Consider the following 27,412-nt stretch of genomic DNA (forward strand, 5'->3'; position numbering starts at 1 on the left):
CAGTTAAAGTAACCACTGCCCTTTGTAGGAGTGATAACTACATCCCATTCTGTTAGACTAAAAACTAGCAGCTAGTTTTATTGCTTTCTTCTCCCAGCTTTGTGGGCAATAGGCCAGTAGAGTCAACTTCAGAACAGACTTCTATTTCTTGTCTGCGGTGTTTTCTGTCTTGGGTGCTGAACCCAGAATTTTGCACGTTCCAAGATTCTGACCCTCAGTTGAAGCTGTGGCTCTGCACTGCCTCTTTGTGAATGTTTTCACCTTGGTGTTTGTATTGGTGCTAACGAAGCCTGTCAGCTCGCTAACAATGTGCTGCACATACCAAGAAGACTGTAAATGTAATAGTAATAAACTGTATTGGTCCATCCCCTCCATCCCATAGTTTCAGATCGTGTTCCTATCCAGGGCCTTAAGCCTCAGATCCAGAAGAAACCCGAAAGACAGCGAGGGAAGAAGAATGCTGTCTATGGCCTTCTGAAATCGCTGCTGTCAGTTTGGAAGGAAGACTTTTGGACACCTGTTCCCGTTCAGCTGATGTTCAGCAGGAAGAATGTCGGTTACATCGCAGAAGTCAAGCAACGTGAGGTGGGACTTCCTTAGCTCTCCAGAACCATCTGCCCAATCCTGCTTGCCGTACTCACACTGGAGTTCTGTTGATTTCTGTGACTATCATGTGAGTAAGGCCAGCAAGATTTGGCTCTCTGTTCAGCTGCCAATGAGTTTCTTCAGGGACAGTGGAAAAGTAAGAGCAGTGTGTAGTTCTGACAAGAAGGCAGACTGTGATATTTATGTTTGGGGAGATGCAAGTGACGCTAGAATTTGTTCAGTTTAATGTCAGAACAAATGATAAAATTGATGATCAACCTGAGAGATTATAGCACTGTAAACGTAAATGGCCCCATGGTTAACTTTGGGTCTGAAGAATTTTCCTGTGTAGTTCCAGACCAGGATATCCGCTTTTGTTGAAAATTACAGGCATTCCCAACCTGTCCTTGAGCTGGGCAGGAAACACTTACTCTATTTCCAGCTGGGAATCCAGAATTGAAAATAAACATAAGAATGGCTGTACTGGGTCAGACCAATGGTCCATCTAGCCCTGTATCCTGTCTTCAGACAGTGGCCAGAGCAAGGTGCTTCAGAGGGAGTGAACTGAACAGGGCAATTTATCAAGTGATCCATCCTCTGTCATCTAGTCCCAGCTTCTGGCAGTCTGAGGCTTAGGGACAGTGGAAGCATGGGGTTGCATCCATGCCATCTTTTCTAATAGCCATAGATAGACCTATAATCCATGAACTTATGGAATCTTTTTTTAACCCAGTTATTGCCAGGGGATGTTGTGAAGGCCAGAAATAGGAGTTTCACCAGTTGACATTGTGTGAAGTACTTCCTCATATTTGTATTAAACCTTCTCCCTGTTAATTTCTTTGGATGACCCCTGGTTCATGTGTTGTGAAGGGATAAATACTTCCTTATTCACTTTTTCCCCACCATTCATTATTTAATAAATCTCTATCATATCTTGCCGCAGTTGTCTCTTTTCGAAGCTGAACAGTCCCAGCCGCGTTAATGTCTTCATATGGAAGCTGTTCCATATCTGTATTTTTTCCAGTTCTAATATATCTTTTTTGAGATGGGGCAACCAGAACTGCACTCAGTATTTGAGATGTGGGTATACCATGGATGTATATATAGTTGCATTATTATATTTTCTGTCTTTTTATCCCTTTCCTTATGGTCCTAACATTCTTTGTGTTTTTGCACATTGAACAGATGTTTTCATAAAATGCTTCACAATGACTCCAAGATCTTGAGTGGTAGTAGCTAATTTAGACCCCATCATTTTGTATGTATAATTTGGATTAAATTTCCAGTGTGCATTACTTTACATTTATCAACACTGAAATGGTGTGATTGTTTTATTGTAGAATAGACTAGATGAGCTGTAAGGGAAACCAAGACTAGATGAGCTGCAAGGAAGCCCCAGAACCCAGGGCCAGAGTTTACTTCCTCTTTTCACCTTTGTTTTTTCCCCATAATACAGATTGGAGTAAATTCAAAACATAACTTGTACAGAGTTCTTACAAAGCAGTAAATAGATGCAGGCCATAGCCCATCTTGAGGAATTTGACACTCCTTGTTTCTTCTGCAGTGGGATTTGTTCCTGTTTATGCTTCATGGTCTTGTTGGTCATGGTCTGATGGGAAATGCAGAGATAGAGAACTGCTTGCATAGCCTCCAAGAACTTCTCTGGTCCTCAGTAAGTATTTTTCATTTAATATGCAGGCATGAATATGAGGATGCTGTGTCAGTTTGGCTTTTAGCTTTAATTTTTTTGTACCCCTCTGTCAAAGACCTAGGCCCAGATTCTTGTCTATGCAGAGTTTCTGCTTGGTGCAATATAAAGTGTGTGTGTGTAGGGGGGTTGTCTTAGGCTGGATCTGTGCCTGCCCTGCTCCAGTATAGATTAGAAAACCTGCCACTGTACCAGCTGACAGTGGTCCCCAAGAAACCATAAACTAGTTGGGGATAGCTGAAGTGCAGCACACCTGGCCAGGCTCACAGGGGGCTGGGTATGTTGGCTCTGCTCCAGCTCAAACTTCTCTATGCCAGGGGAAATTCTCAGCTGGCAAGATCCAGCTGCTTTTCAGCCTCTTTGCCATCACCATAATGCACCAGAGAATCTAACCTGCTGGCTAGATGTTTCAAATGTGGGAGCTTCAAGTTAGTCTTCTGACTAAATGTGGTCTGATTTTTTGATGTGCTCAGCACCCATAAATCCCACTGCAGTTAATGGAAACTGCAGGTGCTCAGCACCTTTAAGAATCAGGCAGTGATTTTGAGGTGCCTATATCAGGTTAGTATATAAACTAAGATGGGCACAGGGATCAAAGGGAAGGCTTGGTGTATCTTATCACTTCAGCAGCTGTGGTCTCTTTCACTGTGCTTTAACTGTTTTTACTGGTATAGTCTGTGTCATTATATTAACATCCCAACACAAAACTTTGACCCTGTTTTTGCTTATGAAATCTCAACTTTATATTATTCAAAAGAAGTTTGTATCCCTTGGCTCACACTTTTAAAAGATGGTCTCTGATTTGCATTGTTTTGTTGCAGGATTTCTTGGAAGAATTGGAAACTATCTCTAGAATATTTATATCTGAATATCATGTTGCAGAACCCAGGACTAGGCCTTGTGAATTGGTGAGACAACCAAGAGGTACTGTGGCAGCAGAAAGCTAGTGCAGACAATCTGAGGAGAACTCGACATGTGGAATTTGATGATGCTGCTGAGTCCATGCAGTAAGCGTCTTGCTTGGATCACAATGCATTGAAGGGTCACTTGTGCAAAAACTGCATCAGACTTTCCCTTGAAGGAGTCACTAGGTGTGACAGGAACACACATCCCTCAAAGTGTTTGGAGGGGTTTACATCTGCAAATGGAAATGCTTCTAAGAGTTGCTCTCTAAGTTTGGAACTCTCTTTTAAGAACCTGACTGTGGTTCACAGCTGATGATCTATACTTGTAGTGGAAACACATCTTGTACTCCTGCAGCAAGAGGCTCTGAACAGAATCTGAAATCCATCCTAGTGCACAAAACCTGCTACGCTGCTGGAGGGATTTCTGGTGGTTTCCCAAGGTGCCATCTCTTATCTTAACTTAGTGTGATTTCTTATGGACTTTTTTTAGAAAATACACTGTGCTACCAGGAGAAGGAAGAAGTCAAACTATAGGCCAAGGAGATGGAGGGATATTTATTTTTCACCATGAGCTCAAGCTTGAAGGTTTGTTTTTTAGATTTTTTAAGACTCATTTTAAAAGTAAAATCACAAAAAAATATTTTGGAGCATTGGATCAGATATTATTTTAAAGGACATTCATGCCTATGTTTGTCTCACTTAACAAAAGCAGCACTTGTATTTCATGGTTTTTATAGAATTGAGGGGGAGATTATCTGGTTATCTTTTTTACTAGGGAGAGCTGACAGTATTTTAAGAGGCATTGTTTTTGTAGTGCGAGCATAAATGCCATGTATCTGTTACTCACTGTCTTTAAAATCCTTATTGCCTTGAGTTTGGGGTTCTTTCATAGAAAGACTTGTGCGTGATAAGCACAGACTGGAGTAACTAGACTGGAAATGTAACAGAACTCCCATGAAATAGCATCACTAGGATGTTGGAAGGAAGCAGTCCTATTCATGGCATGCTGCTGAGTGCTGTCCATCCTCATGGATCCACCTTAAAAGGGAAACTGCCAACAAAAAGGGGCTGCTAATTTTCAGTATCTTAAATACAATGTTCCAAGGGTTTTCAATAAGATTAGTCACTCATCAGAGTTTGCATAGGATTTGCCTCCCTGTATAAGGAAGGATTTTTTTTTTTTTGCCTAACAGGTCGATGGAGTGTCTTTTCCTCACTAAATACAGGTTATTCAAAAGCAAATATTGTGTTACATAAGCAAGAGAGCTAGACAAGGTGAATCCTAGGCTGTTTGTATGGCCATTTCTATTGCTAATTAGCCTCTCTCTTGCTGGTATGGGTAGGAATTCCTGGGGTAGAAAATGAAATGTCAAGGAGTTAAATTGTTTAAAAATCAAACTGCATAAATCTGGCTACTATTAAAGTCTACTGGACACAGAGAAAATGAGGGAAACCAAAGAGGACAATGTGCATGTTGCAACTATTTTGGGTAGTTTTGTCACCTACTCAGACTGTTGGGTGCTGGATTGAAGGAGACTGCAGATGCCAGGTATCTGTCTTGTCAGTGTTTTTTGTTTCCTGTCATCGTGCTCAGGTTGTTCAGTAATACCATATCATGTGAACAAAATGTGTGGACAGGAACAGCTGCCACAGTATGAACTGAAAGAACAGGTGTGCTTCTTCATGCTACACACACTTGCTCTTCAGGGCTCAGTATAATGTGACCATTTCACTGTTGATATCTCAGTGAAGCTGTCAGATTTGCTGTAATAAAGAGATTATCAAAATGGAGGTCTGTTTTTGTGTCTGAACTGCAGGTATATAAAGCTAGAAGTGCAGTCACTCACTGAGTTGTTTTTTTTTTAAACTGGTGCAAACTAAAGCACACAAAGATGCCCATCTCTAAGAAGTATAGCTGTGGAGCTGCACTCATCCTGTAAACACTCTGCAAGACTTTTGTTGCAACAGTGAAGTTGCTGGGTCTATTTCAGACAACTCAAGTGTAACACTGACTTTGCCAACACGTTGTCCCTGCGCTGGCTGGTGAGTTGTGATGTTCATATTACTTGTAATCAGTTTTTTTTTTTTTATTCTGAACTTTCCCCAGTCCAAGACTGTTGGGCTGCACCTCTCTTCCTGTGAATGCTGGAGGCTCTCCTCCAGGGTTTGTCTGCTTCATGGCCTTAGGTTGCCTGCCACTGATGGTGGAAACTGAGTGGTAGTTCAGGCCTTCTTCCTTGCCCTTTAGCCTCTTGATTTTTAAAGTTTCTTCTGGGGCAATAACAAGCAACATCTTTTTTTCCCACCTCTCTCGTCTGTTTTATCAAGGCTCCTCCGGGGTAAGTCCACAAGTCATCTTATAGTCAGTATAACTGCAACAGAGCCTGCATTCATATGGAGATAAACATAAGGAGCTGCATGGTTCATTTCCCAGACAGATGGTTCCAATCAACTTTAGACAGGTGGAAATGAGTGTCATTGTAGTATGGATGCTCTCTGGAGTGCCAGGCTCCTCAACTTCCTTCATCCTCTCTCCAAACTCCAGGGATAAGAAAACGTTGTCATTCTGATGGAAATCTTACACCTGCTAGAGCTAATGGTGATAAAACCTGTCCCAGGAAAGAGGTTCAGGGCACTGCTCTACTTTCTTCATAGTGAGAAAAGGGTTAGGAAGAGACTGGGCCATCCTAGACTTCAAAAAGCATAGTCAGCAAAGATGATAAATAAAATGGACATTCTAACTTCGCCTCTCTGTAATCTCTCCAGGAGACCTTTTCCACTGTTAGACCAGGAAGAGGTTTATCTGCATAATCCCATCAGTTGTTGTCATTGGCAGTTTCTCTGGTTTGCCTACAGCAATTGCTCCTGTCAATACAAAATGCTACGCTATCTGTTAATCCACTGACAAAGCTAGCAGCCTGGGTGAGGAGTCTAGGAATTTATTTATACCTGTTCTTAGACTCCATGCTAATCAGGGCATGATCTTTGGATACCTCATAAGAATGGCCCTACTGGGTCAGACCAAGGGTCCATCTAACCCAGTATCCTGCCTTCTGACAGTGGCCAGTGCCAGATGCCTTAGAGGGAATGAACAGAACAGGTAATCATCAAGTGAACCATCTCCTGTCGCTCATTCCCAGCTTCTGGCAAACAAGACTACAAGATCAAGAAACCAAGATGTGTCAATACCTGGCATCAATCCATCTTTGTCTATTCCTTCTAATTCTTCTTGTCCTGTGTGAGAGCCTGCACATGAGAGAGAACTTTGGAGGTTCCTCTGATAGGCTTTGGCCTTTGAGGGATTCTCAACAAGAGATGGAAAGGAAAGGAAAGTTTACCATCCACTAATTCATTCCCTCAGTTGGTGGAAACAAGAACCCCATGTGATGAAAGGATGCTTCCTCCACATTCCTGAACACAGCTACACTAATGCCAGCCTTTCAAGGTGAGGAGCCCACTTGGGGCACCACAATACACAGGTGATGCTGAAGGCCAAAAAAGGCTCCAGCTTTCTAGAGATGAGTGGTCACACTGGCTCTGCTGGACATCTAGAACACAATGACCTTGGTGTATATATAAAGTGACAAAGGAACATACGGAGGTGAAATTTAAATATCACTGCAGTCCAGGTGTTTTCCTGAGCACAAGGTCACATTGTGGCAATCCACCTAATGAAGCTGCTGAACATAACAGTAGGCTAGATAAATTGTCAGCAGCTATGGCCCCTGAACCTATAAATTCTCCAGCTGATATCCAAGGAACTAGGCCACCTTAGATGGGATCTATTCATGTTCAGGTGAAATGTCAAGGTGAAAATCTTACCTCATCAGGCAAAGACCAATACGCTTAGATGCTGTGGAGTTCACAGACGGCTATATCAGCTTCTCCATGCTTTTCTCTCCATTTCCACTACTGGGAAGAATTATGAAACGATGATAGAAGCAGCATTCCTGTCATTCCAGATTCTTAAGAAGCCATGAGCTATTGGACCTGACCAAAAGTCTCCACTCCATTTTCCCAGCAGGTAGGATTTTCTGGCCCGGATTACCGGAGTTTGACAAAAGCTTTTGAGTGGCAAATCCTAAACAAGAAGGAATACCCTCTAAAGCGCTTCTCTTGCTTTGCACAGGCCTTCCACTACCTTGTCTGTACAAGAGTATAGACACCATTCCTTTGATCCTTGTAGCTGGACACCATTAAAGACCCAGGAAACCAGGTCTTCTGGATAGCCTAGATGTTGGTGTAAGGCCTCCCACCATCTCATCTTGTGTTAGCACTAAACAGGGTTACAACCTCAGGCTCCCTCAGTGGCATTGAGGTCCCTTGGGCAGCACTTCTGTTCAAACTAACAGTCAGTCAGGCCTGGGTTTTACCCACAGTGCAATAGATTCTCATGGCTCCGTCTGATTTGTTTTTTCTGTTGAAGACCTGCTTCCTATTGTGTCAGCAAGAAGGGTCCATGAAACTACAAGGACAAGTTAATTCTTCCCTCATTTTGTCCAAAACTTCGTCATCTGAAAGCATCATGGTGCATGCTTGGTCTGAGAAAAGCACCTACTTGGGTGTTGCACACTTGTAGCTTGTGTAGATCATTTATTCCACACACCAGGAACGCCTTGCATCCCTGCAAGCACCCTGTGTGCCACCACCTTATCCCCTTCTATTGCAGGGACTTCCTGCAACTGCTCTCGGGGCTTGTGTGCCATGTGGGGGTCCCCCTTAACCCCAACAACCACCACTGCCACCATCAATGACTACTACTTATTTTGGGGATGGGGCAGATTTTCTCTCCTGTCCTGCACCTTCGCTGCTCCCCCCACCCCCAGTTCATGTTCCAATGGCCTCTGCAAAATGTCCTTATTTCTTTTCTGGGACTGATTTCACCCTCCCAAGATACATTCTTTGGCTGTCTATACCATGGCTTCCTGGGAGTCCAAGTATATAGCTATCATACTTTGTATTTTTCAGGAATTTATGTAGTAAGGACTGTGTTCCTGTACAGCTTTAGAAGCTCTTATGAAGAGGGGCCAAGCCCTATGAAAAAGCTGAAGTGAATCTGGTATTTGCAGGAATACAGGCACAGCCTAATTGTCTGTGATGGGCCTGGCTTAGAAAAGAAATCAGGTAACAGACTTTCCATTTTCAGTTTGCTCTCTAGTGCGGTACATATAGTTCTTCTGTAGTTTGAGTAAATAAATTAGCAAATCACCCATAGTAGTTAAGATTGATACCCTACAGCACATTGAGCATTATGTTGAAAGCTGGACCCTCATGTTAAGTGTTGTAAGAGAACCTCAAGACTGGAGGCTGTTCATAACTCTGAAATATTCTTTCAGAAGTTTACAACTGAACATTTACAGAAATAGTTCCTTTACCATGTCAAATTTTTTAAAAAGGAAAGGGTTTTTTAGTAGTTTACATTTAACAGTACTGCACTGCTGCTGCCTGATTGCATACTTCTAGTTCCTAATGAAGTGTGGTTGACTGGTCAGTTCATAAATTGAACACACACCAAGTGGAACACCAGAGTTAAGTGAATCCCTCTGGAGTGAGGTACTATTTGGGGGGGGGGGAGAGAGAGAGGAGGAAGTATGCTTCTCTTGGGAAGAGCCCCTTCTGCCTCCTTTGAGTCTAACTAAGCACAGGAATGTCCTGCTCTCTCCCTCTCCACTTGTCTTTACACAAGCATTGCAGGCTCTATGCCTATTCTTTATTGGCTGCTGCTGATGGTGAGAGGTTGGGAGCACTCATCCCAGTAGCTAGAAGCTTTCCTTCCCCTTCTGTAGAAAACAGTTGCCATCCAAAAAATGTGAAAATCTAGCTGACCACCTGGGGAGTAGCTAGATCGATACCCTACAGCAGATCTTGAGAAGTCTGAACAAGACTCAGTGCTATACTCCTGATGTCACTATCTCCAAATTAACTGCTAGGCATTGAATTGTATGGAAAAAGCTGCTATAATGCTTTGAAGGAACTGCAGATGTCTTGTGCTGTTTGTATTTTTCATAGAGAATTAGATAAATTATAGAAGTTAATAGGTAATTCCGCATTAGAGGGTGTTATGGAAGGCCTAATCTTTAATCATCAACTAACTAAGCCTTTCAGTTATTTCCTAAATCATTTTAATGACCATTAAATCACATTTTGTGAGGGGCTGAAAATGTCTTGCTGAGTAGACATAGCATGCTGAGTCAAGACAATGAATGTCGCTTGAGGCGTTTTCTCTCTATGTAGAAAATACCATTTATTGTGGATATGAAAATAGCAATCCTTGTTGAGAGTGAAATGGGCTAAGAGATACAGTACAATTGGTTTGATTCACTATCATTCAAATTTACTGCTATAATGATAGTAAAATACTGCCAGGAAGTTTTTGCCTAGTCTTGATAAAAGCCAGCTGATGTATTTGTTTTTCCCTACTTTTCTTCTAAACAAACCAATCCCACACATTAACAGTACCATAAATGTTGTTATATTTGCAAAAGAAAACATTTGTATAAATAGGGCTATTTAGTATCAATTGGTGACTGTATTTAAAAAAAAGCTTATTAATTGGATACTAGTAAAAATAAAAATTAGCTTCATCAGCATATAAAAATAACTTAATTTGTCAACATAGAAAAAACATATGCATTTATAAAAATAAACATCTGATGCACTGTACAATAAGACATTATCTTTCAATAGGCACTGTCATTGTTAACCTCCTTGAGTCCTTTTTAGATGTTGTTCCTGAAAATATTGCTTTGTCATTAACAGAGTGCCATGTCCAAAATAATGGAAAACAAGCAAACCTTTCACTTAAACAGCAAATATTTGATGGGTTATATGAAGATTTCATACCTTTCCCAATTGCAATGTGCTGTAGCTACTGCTAAAGGGTTCTGGGGGACTTGGAGGAGGAGTTCTGCTTCCCGCACTTTACAAAGTCCACCCCCAATGGCTTTTTTTTTTTTTTTTTTTTTGGTGGAAAGAAGGAAATGGGTTGTTATCCCTTTAGAGTGCAGTGCAGGGGTTTGTCACTTGCTGAAAGCTATTTCTGTAATTTTTCTCTGGCAGGTGAGTGTTTAATGAAGTAAACTCAACAGTGGTTGTCTGTGGTGAGTAGGTGTTAAGCAATCACTCATCCCTGTCACACCAGAACAAAGATTTGTGTCAAATGGTTCAGAAAATTAAGTAAAATATTCAGATCAAATAGGTATCTAGTTTAAGGACTGAATTCTGCCCCATTAGGCATGTGCAACCTCAGTGAAGTAAGTGGGTTGCACTGAAGTCTACCTTCAGTTTATCTTTGGAATCTGAAGGCTAGACTGAGGGGGAGAGAATCATGGCTGTTTTTCTTAACTTAGACAACCAGCCTTTGGTATGCTACTGAAGATGGATGTTTGCTATAGATACCCATTCATCACATTTAAAGTGCAGTACTACCTTAGACAGCATGGACCTTTACCCCTTTCATGCAATAAAATGCCTTATCTATGGCATCTGCTCCCTAATGTATATTTTAAATGGTTCTCTGCTATAGTAATGTTTAAGGATTTAAGTTTTGGGTAACTCTTTTAAAAGGATATGACAATTTTATAGAAAGAGGGTTTTCTGTATATAAAACTTTAAAGCAGGAGCTTCAGACAAAATTCAGCTGGAGATTTTCTCCCAGTTATGAGCCCATTTGGAATGCTTCAAGGGAACTATGAACAGGAATGCTCTGTACCTTAGCCACTAGAGAATCTGGTTGGTTCAGGTGAGAAAAAGAATGGAACAGCCATCAGAACAAAGCTAAACTTTTCATGTTTGCAGGATTTTAATTCTAGAAACAACTTGAATCATCAGTTCTACTCCCTAGTCTTGCTTTCTCCACTTCAAAGCACCTAATTCTGCATTACGATGATCATGTAGTAGCGCACGAATAAACTGTCTCCTGAGGTATGTTTTTCTTGCCACTGTTGCTGAATAGTGACAATTTGATATACTGGATCTAGATCTTCATTCAAGCAGGGGGTAGAATGATTAGTTGGTCATGCTGTTAACATTTTAACCCTGCCAAGATTAAGAACTCCTCCAGGTGGGCAAGCTGACTTTATCTACAATGTTTATTATGAAGCCTCCATCTGTAAGGATCATTCTTGTAGCATCTGACAACAGATTTGTTTCTCTATGCAAGGGCTTGTAACAGGCCTCTGGCCATGATATACTCTTTCATTACTTCGTTTGTCTTCCTTCTCCATGCCCCGTGTTTGTCTTGGAAGGATTGCACTTTGAAATTGCTGTAACCTGCCTTTTGCACCCAGGCAGATTGCCTGCAAGGTGAGGGCTCGCTGCTTTTGCTGACAGATTTTCTACAGGCAGTACTTTCCCCTCACTACTGAACAGCAAGTGCAGGGAGGGACCTACCTTGGGTAAGGACAGGTACCCCAGGAACATTTACTCTTTGAACAGTGATTCCTGGAGCTGTTAATCTTCCATGTGTTTGTTTCAGTAATAGCTTTCCACAGAGCTGGTTAGCCTGTGGCTTCTCATCTCCAGTTCTGAAGAGGGACATGATTGAAAATGTTTTCTAAGCCAAAATTTTACTTTTTCTGTGAGGAAGATAAAGACTTTCACATCTGTTCCCTGGTACTTCACTGCTTTCTCCCACTGTAACAATGTGTCTGGTTTTGTTGTTAACTAGCAAAAAAATGTGCTAGTCTAGCAATCACCAGAGGCTGCCGCTTAGCAATGGAACTCAGAAGCCGTGCAGGGATAGCTGGGGCACCAAGATCAACCTGCAGAAATTAAAATAGAAGGGTTTTTGTGAGTGCTCTTGAGTCAAGACAGTTTTTCCAGTGTGGGTTTCTAATGGCTGAATGGTGTAAGAGTACACAGTAAACACAAGTTATAGTCCTGTGCCAACAGGCCACAAATAATGATGAAGAAATACAAAGACAAAGTGGTATGATAAAATTAAGCCTGCCTCCTTCATACTGGTGTTGTATAAGAGACAATCAACTTATCAATTGCAGTGCTTGGGTATGATTTGAGCAAATGTAAAGTCAAGCTATAAATCAAACCACAATTAACTGCTTAATAAGTGAGCTCCACATTCATGAGAACAAGTTGCTCTGACAAACTATGCAGTTTACACTATACACTGAAACTACTGTAAGCAATGATTTTATATTAAATATGTGGAGAGCATTATACAATAGAACAGACCATTAAAAAATAGGGATGAAAAGTTCTTTAAGTGGAAAAAAATTAAGCTTCATTACATTTTAGCTCTCAGGGTATAACATTACTACTACACAGTACAGTTCCTCTTTACTTTTAACATACAGGATTAGTCTGGATGTGAAGAGCATAACACAACTCCTGTATCATAGTTCATTGAAATGAGGGGGATCGGGTCTTCTCTTTTAAATACGCCCTAGTCTGTTTCTCACTCAACAGGGGAGGGAGTTTTACAATTCTTTGCTTCGTTGTAGCTGGCACCATAATACTAATGATTCTGGGACAATGATAGATAACAAATGTAAAAGTGAAATGGAAAATTACTGTCAGGTTCATTGAGTGCCCCCTTGTTCTTGTATTGTAAGAGCGAAGCCTAATTTTATTTTAACTTATTTGTAAACCTCCTTCTGTGACCCCTCTCAAAACAGTGCTAGTACTTTGTCTCTCCTATACTCTCATCACCTGTCTCTTGTCCCCTTCTGCTTGAGATAGGGGCTCAAATGAACACCACTCTCTCAATGAGGTCTTGCATAATGGCATTGTATTGTTTTCAATCTCATTCTTTATACGTTCTGGCAGTTTGTTTAGAAGAGCTGCAAGAAAATACATAGACTGTTGTGGTGATTGTTTACTTTCAGTTGCAGAGCCACACAAATACAATTTGCATATAAAGTCACCTTTATGGAAGGCTCTCAAAACTGTTAATTATCCTTCTGACACCTAGGAAAGAAGTATACCCATTTTTACAGCTGGAGAAACTGACACACACATTAGCAGAGTGGAAACTACAACCTTGGATCCTAGGACTTAAACACCATTACCTTTCTAACCCTAGACCGGTGGTTCCCAAACTTGTTCCGCCGTTTGTGCAGGGAAAGCCCCTGGCGGGCCAGGCTGGTTTGTTTACCTGCCGCATCCGGCCGATCACAGCTCCCAGGGGCCACAGTTCGCTGCTCCAGGCCCATGGGAGCGGCGCAGGCTGAGGGACTTAGTGGCTGCAGCTTCCATTGGCCTGGAGCAGCGAACCGTGGCCACTGGGAGCCGCGATCAGCTGAACCTGTGGACATGGCAGGTAAACAAACCAGCTCAGCCTGCCAGGGGCTTTCCCTGCACAAGCAGCAGAACAAGTTTGGGAACCACTGCTCTAGGCAGATGGCACTTATTGGAGCTCAACACATTGCAAGTATGTGCTGTATAGATTTTGCTCACTAAAAATCTAATAGTTAAGATATGGGACACATGACAACACCTTGTGTAAACCAGTCTTTAGATGCTGTAATATCAATAAAGGGGTCTGTCTATACTACATATGGAATCAGGTGCCCTGACATGATTGTCTCCATACTAGCTTAAACAGTGTTCCAATATGTAACGTAGACTGGAACTTTAAGTCTCTCTTGTAATCAGGCAACCATTGTGTTCACAACAAAGTAGCGATCTCACTGAATTTAGTATGATTTAAAATCTGTCAACATAATATATTAGTATGAGCACTTTGCAAGTCTTGAGATGAATGTTAATTTTACTTGTATAATATTCTCACTGCAGAAATGGGTTAGGTGACATCAGAAAATGCTTAGACTCAACTGGATGTGTAACTGAATCAAAACATTTGCATGGAATCTCTCACCTGTGCCATGTAAATGATTCTGGTGACGTCTTTTCCATTTACTCTATCAGGTTCCAATATCCAAGCACTTGGCAGAATCTCCCCTCGTACCCTTTCTTTACAAGGACGAGGCATGGACTCATCATAGATGGACTGAATAGCTAAAATCGACAAGTTTTCCTGCATATGATAGAGTGCCAAAAACAGTTATTTATTTAGAGCAGAGAAGACAAAAATTGCAAGCTTCTGGGGCACAGTGCAAGTTATACAGCGGAAATAGTTCAGACACAGTACACTGAGACAAATTCTGGTCCAAAGGGATGCTAATACCTATTAGTCCTGAGCAAAGGCAATGCCTCAACCAGCTCATGCCCATTCATTTAATGAACAAAAATGCTCTGAGGTGCATCCTGTTACCTGTGATGGGATTCTCTCAGAGAATCCCACCTCCCTCTGGCTACAGGGAAGAAAAGTGACAATCTGTTTACAACATAAAGTCCCATTGGTTTGAATCACCTACAATAGTTAGCTAAATTCACTCACCTCCCAGTGCAGACAGCTCAATCTGTTAAGACACAGTCCTAACACAAGCAGTATAAATTGTGTGATACATTTTAAAGGTAAAACAACACCACGTGCTGTGGTAGGAGAACAAGTTTATTGGAGGCAGTGATTCATACATAAATACTGTAGTACTTAAATGTTAGCTTAACCTAGTTTTTTATAGAATGTGAAAGCAGAAGGAGAAACCTGGACAAGAATGCCAACCTCTGATAAGACACTTATAATAACCAATTGGTGGACGCCACAATCTCCTGCAGCTGAAATACAGATTGGAACTGTTCAAAAAAAGAAATAACCTTGAAGCTTCAAAATGAGCACTTTCTCGTTTTTTCAATTTTGACAAAACGATTACAGACATTTTCCATTTACAAAAAACCAAGAGTTCAAGTCAGTGAAAAATTTTGAAAATATCAGTTTTAATCAAAATTGTTCATTTTAGAAATAGGCCATTTTTTATTTAAACTTTTCAACCAGCTCTAGCTGTGATAGTGGAAGAATGTGTTACTTTGCATTGAAGTTTCTACCCAACTCAAGAGCTCAGCTATTGCAAACTCTCAGAATGAGCTAGAGTATAAACTATACTAGTTCCACTAGAACAGATTTGTGGCTTTCTTTCATTCCACCCAAGTGACAACTGGGTGTTTTGGGGTTATTTTAAAATAAGGGCCTGATTGTGAAAACCTATAGATGACTTAAATGTATAATTTCTATTTTGTATTTCTTCACTAAGCAGTTATACTTTAGATACCTAGAAGTAATTAAGACAACAAGTTAAGTCCACTGGGTTGGAAAATTTATTATAATAGATCAGTGTAGCACTACTTCTAACAGGAAACTGCATGCATGCATACAGAGGGCTTGTCTACCTGGAGTCTTAGTGCATAGCCAGCCAGGGTGTGAATGTATACAGCTCTAGCCTTCCTCAGCAAAGTTGCCATAGGGTGTCTGTCTGCTATCACATAGAATATCAGGGTTGGAAGGGACCTCAGGAGGTCATCTAGTCCAACCCCCTGCTCAAAGCAGGACCAATCCCCAATTAAATCATCCCAGCCAGGGCTTTGTCAAGCCTGACCTTAAAAACTTCTAAGGAAGGAGATTCCACCACCTCCCGAGGTAACGCATTCCAGTGTTTCACCACCCTCCTAGTGAAAAAGTTTTTCCTAATATCCAACCTAAATCTCCCCCACTGCAACTTGAGACCATTACTCCTTGTTCTGTCATCTGCTACCACTGAGAATAGTCTAGAGCCATCCTCTTTGGAACCCCCTTTCAGGTAGTTGAAAGCAGCTATCAAATCCCCCCTCATTCTTCTCTTCCGTAGACTAAATATCCCCAGTTCCCTCAGTCTCTCCTCGTAACTCATGTGTTCCAGTCCCCTAATCATTTTTGTTGCCCCCCGCTGGACTCCTTCCAATTTTTCCACATCCTTCTTGTAGTGTGGGGCCCAAAACTGGACACAGTACTCCAGGTGAGGCCTCACCAGTGTCGAATAGAGGGGAACGATCACGTCCCTCGATCTGCTGGCAATGCCCCTACTTATACATGCCAAAATGCCATTGGCCTTCTTGGCAACAAGGGCACACTGTTGACTCATATCCAGCTTCTCGTCCACTGTCACCCCTAGGTCCTTTTCTGCAGAACTGCTGCTTAGCCATTCGGTCCCTAGTCTGTAGTGGTGCATTGGATTCTTCCGTCCTAAGTGCAGGACTCTGCAGTTGTCCTTGTTGAACCTCATCAGATTTCTTTTGGCCCAATCCTCCAATTTGTCTAGATCCCTCTGTATCCTATCCCTACCTTCCAGCATATCTACCTCTCCTCCCCGTTTAGTGTCATCTGCAAACTTTCTGAGGGTGCAATCCACACCATCCTCCAGATCATTTATGAAGATATTGAACAAAACCGGCCCCAGGACCGACCCTTGGGGCACTCCACTTGATACCGGCTGCCAACTAGACACGGAGCCATTGATCACTACCCGTTGAGCCTGACATATATCAAAGTATACTACTCAACTTTTGGTCCACACAGAAGCAAGGTCCACACAGCCAGTTAGTGCATGGCAAGCTAGTACTTGTTGCACACTAAGACTCCATGTAGATCCTTGAGAGCAGTTTAACCAAATTTTTAAATAATAAAGTGACAAAACTTGAAGTAGGTTAAGGTTAGAGGTTACAGTTTTATACCTACTGGTGAATCTGCAGAGAAACTAAAGCTAGTTTAAATCATTACTGTCTCAGTCCAGAAACTCACTAAGCACATGCTTAAAGTTTAGCATTTGAGTAGCCCAACTGAAGTTGATGGGACTGCTCATGTACTTAAATGTGGTGCAGGACTGAAGCCTAAGTGTATACTTGGTATTAGTGTGAGAGTCTCTAAAGAGGAACCCTGGCTATGAATAATCTAGGAAGGCCATTTTGAACTTACATTTCCATTTTAAGTCATAACCTAAATTTAAATTGCATTTGGTTGAGGCCCTAGCATTCAAGTAACTTATTTTTATATACACTTGATTTACTAATTGATAAAAGGACCTGTATTAAGTTTCATTTATTTAAGTTTGTAAGCAGCATCATATAAACTTATGTGTTTTTCAATTATATTTTGACTAACAAAGGTATCTTAAAGTTAAAGTCTGTGCTTTAACTAAACAACCTGAAATTCAATAAATTCTTGACACACGATATGGGCAGCTGATCACATAACCATTCTCACAATTATCCCTTCTGGCCTCGGAATCTATGAAACATTACTAGATGTTTTTAGTTTACTTTTATAATAATTTATTTATTGTAATGGCCTCAGGGTCATTCTTCAGGCATTCTTCGCTCCAAATGTGGTGAGAGATAAAATCTGCTGTATTTCCAGGTATTATACACTGCTCTCTTTACTGATGCATTACTTTCAGTTGTGAATATTGAAGTTTTTTGAACTACAGTTCTTTAACAATCCTAATGGCAATACTTCTCCTTGCATCTTTGCTCTGGCATCCTCCCTATGCTGGGTTATTCCACAAACCATGTTCCCATATCAACAGAAGTATAAAATCTTTGTGCTGGGCCAAGAAGCAGCACCTCCATGCTCTGCTCACTCCTTCCAGATGCATACCAGAGCTGTTCGTTGCCAAAGCATTTTACATTGTGCATCTGGAAAATCTTCCTCCTTGTATTCTACAGACTTAACTTCCAAAGATACCAGCCACACGCTGTTCAGGATGCAACCTGCGTTATTTTATTATGTTCTGATAAATCTACCTTGCAATATAAGGAATCAGATTAGAATTTGAGAGTCAGCATCTGAACTCTCAACCACAATAAGGATTCCAGGAGCACAAGCAAATCTCTCTTCCCACTTAATTCATAAAGGTGTACAACTGTGGACCCTCTTCCCCATATCCCATCTTTTTCTTGAACAGTAACCTGAAACAATTTAGATTAGGCTACATCTTGGAAAGCATTGATAAATTTACCTCTTTGGCCTCTACGGTGATGCAGCAGAAATCCCGTGGTTGCTTTAGGTAACACAATGACGTATCACTCACCAAATATACTGTAAGAAATTGAGGAGGGGGGTGGGTGAAAACAATCACACTACAGCAACGATACACAGCTACCTGCTTTTGAATGTTTCCTCTTTAGAAGAAACTTCATCATCTGTACAATTCTCCACTGCTTTCAAAGCTTATAAATGACTGTATATTAACTTGTCCATGCTGAAAAGTAACATAGACTAGTGCAAAAGACAGCCTATTGCACCCAATTTCTACAGTTTCTGCCACTGCTGACTGAGTTCAGAACTCTGTCCAACAGAAATGTTGAGACAAGTCTATGGATTAGAACTGAGGGGAAAGCCAGCTCCTTAAGAAGTCGATGACATGAAACTGTAATGAGTAAAACATCAGCTATTTAAAAAGCCCCTTGTTACAGATTTTCAAGCCCATGTCTTTATTTTTTCTGTCAAAAGCCATGCACACCAGTAGTACTATAGACAAATATTTAATAACAACAGTTCCACGGGTCTTCCAAGAGGTAATAATATGTATTTTTAAAAGTAGCATACAATTTGTTTTCCAAACAGCTCAGTGTTTCTTTAGAAGCCAGTATATTACATTGGGTTAATAAAATATTGAATATTCTGGGCACACTGACAATAAGATGAATTTTTTAAAACACAAGTAACATTCTAAAGTAACACCTAAGTTCTGGCTTTGAAATTCCTCATTACGGATTGTCTGAGATAAGGGTGAACCTGTCTCCTTTATTTACTGTTTGAGCTTCTATCGTCTCTAAGAGGTGGGTTCAAAAGATCCTGGGTCTCTGTGAATCAATGGTGCTACATGAAATTGACACCATCTGAGGATCTGGCCCTACAGGTACAGGGTCAGAGTGGGTATTTACCAAAAGCATCTCACTTCATAGGTCTGTTGTTCTGTTTATGATGTGGATTTTCACTGAAGTAGGTTCCATTTATTCTTTATTTGCCTTTTCAGCCTCACCTCTTCTGATAAAATGGCTAGCAGTGGGAATTGATAACATTCTTCAGAGGACAGAGACAGCTATGAACCAATTGCCATAAAGTTCCCCTTACACACAGCAATCCCAATTGATAACTCACCCAGCTGAATCTGGCTCGTTATTTTCTTATGTACTCGAGCTGTGTTAATGGTTTTGTCATACAGATGCCTTTTACCAGGGTCTTTCACCATGCACCACACGTTGGGAAGAGGTCTTTCAATCACTCCAGCTCCCAAAAATCCATGCTTAGTTGCTGATGGGAAGACTTTGTAATAAACCAGTACCTCTTTTTCTGTACACTGGTATCTAAAGAAAAAAGACACGCTTCAGGTATTTGCACTAAAGACAACATAGAAGTGTGTCCAAACACCCCAAAAAGGAAAACATCTGGCATACACTTACTTCCAACCAGCTGCTGCTTGGCAGTTGTAAAAGTTCCTCAGGTTATTTGAACATGCCGCCATAACCTTAAAAATTACAATTCAGAGATGTAATCAAGGGAGAGTTGCCTGATCTATAAATTGCGTGCACCTGTCTTGCAGTACCAGAGTTTGTCTCAGCCAGGCTGAAGAGCAAGCCTTAACTGTTTATGTATGAATTAAGTGTATATATCCAGTCATTCCACAGTGGTAAGACCACACCTCCCCATTGCCTATTGTGGGAGAGTTGACAGGACAGTATAAAACTGCCTCTCTGCTTAGAGCACAGCTGATGTTCTCCCAGTGTGATTCCAAACAGAGGCATGTCAAGTTTGGCTCTCCCACCCTCTGCATACATACACATCCACAGACACGCATGTACGTACACACATTCAAGTCATGCTGGATACAGCCTGGTCAATAAGCCAGGAAGCATTAATCGGGCAGAAAGCAGAGTGCTTTCACAGAAAAGACCAAGATGGATAGACAGCTTAGAAATTCTTTGGACGTAGTATACTGTATGTATCCTTAGCACAGTGTTAAAACTTAACTGAAATTTGGGGAGAAAAGCTTTAGTTTAAAATCCCCATCCCAGTGATGTTGAAATGGTCAGCTATAGTGCTACAATGAAGGGTTAAGTCTGGTAAACTTGTACAATTGCCTGGAATGGTTGAGAACGAGCATGTTACAAAATCTGTAAGACTATACCGTATTGCCCTCGCCAAACTTTCGCCATTATGGTGCTCACCCATGTAGGCCATCTGGTTGTTATTTTAAAATTCTAAATAATACACAACAGTCAGAACCCCACAGCTGCAACCTGGCTTGCTTCACTTCTGCCATTTCAGTTTCTCTGAGCATCCTTATATACAATTGAGCATTAAAAAGGGCAGGCCACAGTGAGCTGTCATGGTCAAATTGGCTTTCTAGATAGCTGGACAAGGAGTGCAACAGATATTCCAGACAGTGTGTTGTTGGAAACCTGCCACACTGTTAGGAAATACAGAAATAAATAATGACCATGCTCATTTACTCACCTCAGTTGTAGCATTAGCCAAAATGTGTTTGGACAAATCCTGGTATTCTTTTGTAGGAGAGGAGCTGACTGAAAGAGTTAGTCCATGAGTGACCCTATGGCTGATGCTAGCAGATGGAAGTGGTGACTGAACTCTGCTGCTCTCTGTGGAGGATGAAGAAGTTAGAGGAGAAGTCTTTGAAATGGAGAGAAAAAATATTCTATTCAGGGTACTATACCATCTCCAGCACCGTGGTACCCAAGTACCTCACAGTAATACATTCAGCAATGTGACTACTATCATGCAGCTTTCTCAAGAGGAAAATTGAATGTGGATATTTCAAAATAATGTGAGTGCTGTGCGATGTGTTTATAGTTTATATCAGCAAAGGCAAAGAAGTGCATCTTACTCTTGGAACAGAAAGTGATGGGGAAGGTGGTGGTTCTTCAGCATCTCACTTCCTATAGCAACAGAATGTATACTTCTGTACAAGTTACCAAGGGCACAAAAATGCTCATTTGAATTTTTTTTTTTTTTAAGAGACTGCAAAGGTAACTGGGCCTTAAAACTGACTATCTTGACATCTATCCAGTTCTGAAACATCTGTCACATGATTCACTCCACATACATATTCAGTGAAATTATTCTTAAATGACAGGTTTCAGAGTAACAGCCGTGTTCGTCTGTATTCGCAAAAAGAAAAGGAGTACTTGTGGCACCTTAGAGACTAACCAATTTATTTGAGCATAAGCTTTCGTGAGCTACAGCTCACTTCATCGGATGCATACTGTGGAAAGTGTAGAAGATCTTTTTATACACACAAAGCATGAAAAAATACCTCCCCCCACCCCACTCTCCTGCTGGTAATAGCTTATCTAAAGTGATCACTCTCATTTCCCCTTGTCTTTTCCTACCCCCACCCCCCCCAAGACGTTCTTGTTAAACCCTGGATTTGTGCTGGAAATGGCCCACCTTGATTATCATACACATTGTAAGGAGAATGGCCACTTTAGATAAGCTATTACCAGCAGGAAAGTGGGTTTGTGTGTGTGTGTGGGGGGGGGGGGGGGGGGGGGGGGGGCGGGGAGATGAGAAAACCTGGATTTGTGCTGGAAATGGCCCAACTTGATTATCATACACACTGTAAGGAGAGTGATCACTTTAGATAAGCTATTACCAGCAGGAGAGTGGGGTGGGGGGAGGTATTTTTTCATGCTTTCTGTGTATAAAAAGATCTTCTACATTTTCCACAGGATGCATCCGATGAAGTGAGATGTAGCTCACAAAAGCTTATGCTCAAATAAATTGGTTAGTCTCTAAGGTGCCACAAGTACTCCTTTTCTTTATTCTTAAATAGCCACTCTTAGAATCTTGGTCTGTATGTTGATCCACCTGCAGCTGTTAAAGGTAGATGTAAATTACAGTAGCCCTCATTAAGCTCTAGAACAGCACAGGGACTGTCATCATGCAGACACAACACCAGGAACTGGGCAGTGTCAAGGAGAAATGTAAGGCTCCTTTCCACACTACCCCGATTTGCACTCTGTGAATTTAGTCCAGACCTAAGGCTATGGCCTAATATGGCAGGATTTTCTGGGATGATCTCACCCTTTGGGAGAGGGTGTGTGTTATTTTGTGCTGGTTTCACTGTGTGTGCATAATGCACTCCTAATGCTGCTGAAAATATTTAAAGAAATAAGTAGCGGGCAGAGCTACTCATGAGCTGGCAGATACACTGAAGCAGAATTCTACTACAAAAAGTTTAGCCCACATTAGACTTCACTTCTTTTAAAAATACTTGTTTCTGTCATGAAAGCTCAGTAGAAGTACTGTGTTGACATCTGCTAGGCCTACACAACTAAAGGAGAACACAGTTGCAGATTTTTTCATGCCTCAATCGAATACTGGAAACTAACAAGGTAAGAAAGCATGCTAGGGAAAAAGATTTCGCTCCATGCAGCTTTTCAAAAAAGACAGGATTAAATCTAAATTGCATAATGTCAATCAAAATCAGTAACTGAAGATTAAAATCAAGAAGGGCTGATAGCTCAGAAATAACCAAAAGACTATTAATACTTTTCACTTAGATAGAGCTTCTTGTGATACAGGTGTGTATTATTAAGATAAGTATTATTAGGTCCATTGTACAAATGGGTAGATTGAAGCAGAAGAGGTAAATCAGTAACAGAGCTGAGAATAAAACCCATTTAACTCCTAATCCTCTAACCACTCAATCACATAAATGTAAGCAAGGCAAGATAGGAGGGACTGCAAGAACTAGTGATACACATCTTGTTTTTATAATCTCCACCTACTCATAATTAAGTTGCAGTATAGTTTAAAGGGTATCACTACATATATACTAGGAAACTAGCTGCGCACACAAGTCAAAGTGTGTGTATAATGCAATTTGCAAGTCTACACTTGAAAATCTAGCCCCAGACTTCTTTGTTTCAAGGCATTTATACTCTGGTCCTCCTATCTGAATATGTTGCTTTGTTACCTATATCAAAATACTAACATGGGAACTGGTTCATATGAACCTGTTTGTACAGTGCCTAGCAAAATGAGATTCTGGTTCATGACTGGGGCTCTTAACTTCTATGGAAATATAAGTAAATAAATAAATAAATAAATAAATCCTATTTTAGTTTTCAATAAATTCCACCTTAGACTCTGGACACTGGTAGCCAAGATTTTTCTGAAGATGCATAGTAGCAAGATATCATCAAAACTCTAGAATCAAATAAAAATTGGATGATTGCATAGATAATAAATCCATACAGATTAATGATGTGGATCCCAATTTAAGCATAATTTTTTTTCACTTACCACATGCTGAATTCTTTTGTAGTTGCTCCAACACATAAAGTTGACTATTTCTAACAGCTGAGCGACCTCTTGCATCTCCTCTTGGGAGAGCTGCACTTCCAGGATAAATCTGTTATTCAAAAGAGGGCAAAAATAGTTTGTAGTGAGGACTAAGGAAAGAAATATAATTACTTAATCAAACGAATACTATACTTATAGCCTGAAACCTTCTTTACAATGCTGGTATTTACATATTAGTTTAGGGAGACCCTTTCCTTTCACTTTGCTCTCAGAATGCTCTGATTATCTAACTTTTAGCTAGTAGAATTGTTCGATTTCAAGACACTGCATTACTGTTAAGAACTCTAAGTCATACAAAACTTGGTTCATATTAAAGAAGTGAAGACTATCATTTCAGTCATCTTCCTCTGCGGTTATAATGTGGTGACCCACATTTAACATCTTTGGAGCATGCCACACTCTAGGACCTTGACAGGTTGAGAGCCCTGATTGACCATTAACCTTCCCCAATACAAAGCCTTCTGCTATTACATCCCTCCTCTCACCACCAAAAAATCAGAAAGGCATTACCCTCACTGACAACCTGTCAGCAATCTGCTCTTACCAGTGCTTCTTGTTTGCCGAGTTTACTTGCAGCATAAGTAGCAGTGTTGCTGCTGTTATAACCAGATGTTGGGCCAGAGGAAAGACTTAGGCTGGAATCTGTACATAAAGTGCTTGTGCTTACAAGTGTCTTCAGCTTCGCTTCTTCCTGTGAAGGATGCCACAGTGTTATAAACATACTAGAAAGTAGGAGTCGTCTACCTTCACTAGCATCTAGCCAAATAAATGAGTGTACAGTAGCTCTGCCAAATGAAATAGGAGTGATCTTATTTGGTGATTTAAATCCAATTCTCTGTAAGCGGCTGTTCACATTACAAAAAAAAAATACCACCACTCCTAACACTTAACAAGCACCCTGATTCTTAGAAGCATAGAAATGTACAGCTGGAAGGGACCTCAAGAGGTCATCAAGACCAACCCCCCTGCGCAGCAGATGTTTGTCTAGCCCAGTGGTGGGCAAACTGCAGCCCATCAGGGTAATCCACTGGCTGGCCGCGAGACAGTTTGTTTACTTTGGCCACCTGCAGTTCCCAGTGGCCGCAGTTTGCCGTTCCCAGCCAATGGGAGCTGCAGGTGGCTGTGCTTGCAGACCGTCAGCGTAAACAAACTGTTTCATGGCCCAGCCGCATGCGGCCCACAGGTTGCCCACCACTGGTCTAGCCTGTTCTCCAGCTATGGGGATTCCACAACCTCCCTTGGAAGCCTATTCCAGTGTCACAGTCAGAGTTTCAGGCCAGAAGGGACCACTAGATCATCTAGTCCAACCTCCTGTGTATCACAGGCCACCAACACCACCCACATAGTAAATTCAACAACTGAAATGAGACCACAGTATTACAGCCCACTAGAGACTAGATGGTTATGTGCCACAGGCAGAGAATAGAAGGGAGGGGAGGTGCACCAATGTTTGAGACCCCTGCAATGGCAGTGCTTAACTATCCTTATAGTACAAAAGTTTTTCCTAATATCTACCTAACTCTCCCTTACTGCAGATTAAGCCCATTGCTTCTTGTTCTACCTGCACTGGACGTGGAGAACAATTGATCACAGTCCTCTTAATAAACAGCCCTTAACCTATTTAAAGACTGTTATCAGGTCTCCCCGCTCCCCACCCCCTTTTAGTCAGTCTTCTCGAGACTATACATGCTAAGTTTTTTTTAACCTTTCCTCACAGGTCAGGTTTTCTAAACGTTTTATCATTTTTGTTGCTTTTATTTTGATTCTCTCCAATTTGCTCACATCTTTCTTAACGTGTGGAGCCCAGAATGGGACACAGTACTCCAGCCAAGCCTAACCAGTGCTGAGTTGAGCGGGACAATTACCTCCCGTGTCTTATGTACAACACTCCTCTTAATACAGCCCAGAACAATATTGGCCTTTTTCACAACTGCATCACATTGTTGACTCATTTTCAATTTGTGTTCCACTATAACACTCCCCCCCCACCCCGATCCTTTTCAACAGTACTACCACCTAGCCAGTTATTCAGTTTTGAAGCTGTGAGTTTGACTTTTCCTGCCTAAGTGCAGTACTTTGCACTTGTCTTTACTGAATTTCATCTAGTTGATTTCAGACCAAGTCTCCAATTTGTCAAGGTCGTTTTGATTCTAATCCTATCCCCCAAAGAGCTAGCAATCCCTCCCAGTTTGGTGTCATCCAGCAAATTTTATAAGCATACTCTCCACTTCATTATTCAAATCATTAATGAAAATATTGATTACTACCAGACTCACGATGAACCCATGCAGCACCCAGTTTCCCCAGTTTGACAGCAAACCATTGATAACTACTCTTTAAGTTGGCAAATTCTGCAGGAAGTTCAAGACTGTATAGACCAGGAAGACTGAATGACCATATAAACCATTCATGTGGCACTCCAGGTCAAGTGTGTGGCAAGCTGGGGAAACCCTGAATGGTCATGACCTGTGCTGCTTCTGTTTTTTAGATAAAGAATTTCAAGTTACCAGGCTGTCAAACCAGCAACAGATTTGCTGCGGGGGCGGGGGGAAGAAAAAACAATCTCCCTGAAATTCCAATTATTCCTCTTTGCATCTCTTCAAGTGAGTCCATGCCTTGACATAACTCAGTGGTACGACTGAAGATTTTACTTTAGCTGTAACTACTTTATGTGAGCCTTAAAGTAACAAATAGAATTAATTGATGACAAGAAAATACTAAAAACCCTTGGACGGTTTTTTCAGCAGAAAGGCAGTTGCAAGTTTAGTTTGCCAGCTCAGATGAAGAACTTTCACAGACTTCCATAATGCAGAAGCTGAGATTGATTTGGCCGATGCACAGTTATCTACTGACTGCTTAGCATTTTAAACGAGGCAGAGGCAATGAAGTGACAGACTACTGAATTACCTGTCACATAGGAGAAGAGGGTGTGACAGTCTATACTATGGTCACCACTTTTACAAGACTATGATAAATTTTGTACACGGTATGCCTTGTGAGATATCATTTGAAAACTCAAAATCTGCTGAACATTACTGTCCTGGTAAAATATGTGTATCAACATTGTATGTAAACTTATACGTTTCTACTGTATAACACTGATTTAACATGTTCTATAGTTAGAAAGGCAGGGCCAAATCAGTTTTTCAGAGACAAGGACTCACTGGTATCCCAGCCAGGTTTTAAAGAGCTATCACCGGCTTAAGCAGCCATTCTCTAGCAATGGGAAGGTGTAAACAAGAAATTTACATTTCATCACAGGGATGATTCAAACCTCACGTCCACAGTGGACTGTGTGTCACCATGACTCAGCAAGGACGTTTCTAGCACAAGAAACTGAATTATAAAGGGGGAGAAAAACATTTGACTTCACCTCTCCTCCTCTCATCTCTCTGCTCATGACATCAATGACTCTCAAAGAACTAAACTAAGGGGGGAGTGGTTCCAGACTGAAACAAGGCCAGTCAGCCTCACCTCAGTCCCTGGAAAAATCATGGAGCAGGTCCTCAAAGAATCAATCCTGAAGCACTTACATGAGAGGAAAGTGATCAGGAACAGTCAGCATGGATTCACCAAGGGAAGGTCATGCCTGACTAATCTAATCGCCTTTTATGATGAGATTACTGGTTCTGTGGATGAAGGGAAAGCTGTGGATGTATTGTTTCTTGACTTTAGCAAAGCTTTTGACACGGTCTCCCACAGTATTCTTGTCAGCAAGCTAAGGAAGTATGGGCTGGATGAATGCACTATAAGGTGGGTAGAAAGCTGGCTAGATTGTCGGGCTCAACGGGTAGTGATCAATGGCTCCATGTCTAGTTGGCAGCCGGTGTCAAGTGGAGTGCCCCAGGGGTCGGTCCTGGGGCCGGTTTTGTTCAATATCTTCATAAATGATCTGGAGGATGGTGTGGATTGCACTCTCAGCAAATTTGCGGATGATACTAAACTGGGAGGAGTGGTAGATACGCTGGAGGGGAGGGATAGGATACAGAAGGACCT

General features: G+C 41.3%; 2 protein-coding genes across 5 annotated transcripts in view; one reads left to right on the forward strand and one right to left on the reverse strand.

Moving 5' to 3' along the window:
* Window positions 1-4,985, forward strand: part of CDAN1 (codanin 1) — a 43,466-nt gene extending 38,481 nt beyond the window's left edge. For 3 of the 4 annotated variants that reach the window (XM_037900391.2, XM_037900392.2, XM_037900393.2), the window contains exons 26-28: window positions 383-585; window positions 2,150-2,257; window positions 3,115-4,985. In XM_037900391.2, the coding sequence (XP_037756319.1) occupies window positions 383-585; window positions 2,150-2,257; window positions 3,115-3,240 (437 nt within the window). In that variant the 3' untranslated portion in view covers window positions 3,241-4,985. Of the gene's footprint in view, window positions 1-382; window positions 586-2,149; window positions 2,258-3,114 lie in introns of those variants that run through there. The other variant, XM_043547837.1, reaches the window with a different exon arrangement.
* Window positions 4,986-9,425: 4,440 nt separating this feature from the next.
* STARD9 (StAR related lipid transfer domain containing 9) overlaps window positions 9,426-27,412 on the reverse strand; it is a 201,391-nt gene continuing 183,404 nt past the window's right edge. Inside the window, exons 27-34 of the mRNA XM_037900384.2 lie at window positions 23,961-24,107; window positions 23,357-23,465; window positions 20,546-20,688; window positions 19,492-19,556; window positions 19,190-19,395; window positions 18,045-18,124; window positions 14,036-14,194; window positions 9,426-11,960 (exon numbers count right to left, since the gene is read on the reverse strand). Of these exons, the coding sequence (XP_037756312.1) occupies window positions 11,859-11,960; window positions 14,036-14,194; window positions 18,045-18,124; window positions 19,190-19,395; window positions 19,492-19,556; window positions 20,546-20,688; window positions 23,357-23,465; window positions 23,961-24,107 (1,011 nt within the window). The 3' untranslated portion in view covers window positions 9,426-11,858. The remainder of the gene's footprint in view (window positions 11,961-14,035; window positions 14,195-18,044; window positions 18,125-19,189; window positions 19,396-19,491; window positions 19,557-20,545; window positions 20,689-23,356; window positions 23,466-23,960; window positions 24,108-27,412) is intronic.

Source organism: Chelonia mydas, chromosome 6 (genome assembly GCF_015237465.2).
Source record: "Chelonia mydas isolate rCheMyd1 chromosome 6, rCheMyd1.pri.v2, whole genome shotgun sequence".
Classification (NCBI taxonomy): Eukaryota; Metazoa; Chordata; order Testudines; family Cheloniidae; genus Chelonia; species Chelonia mydas.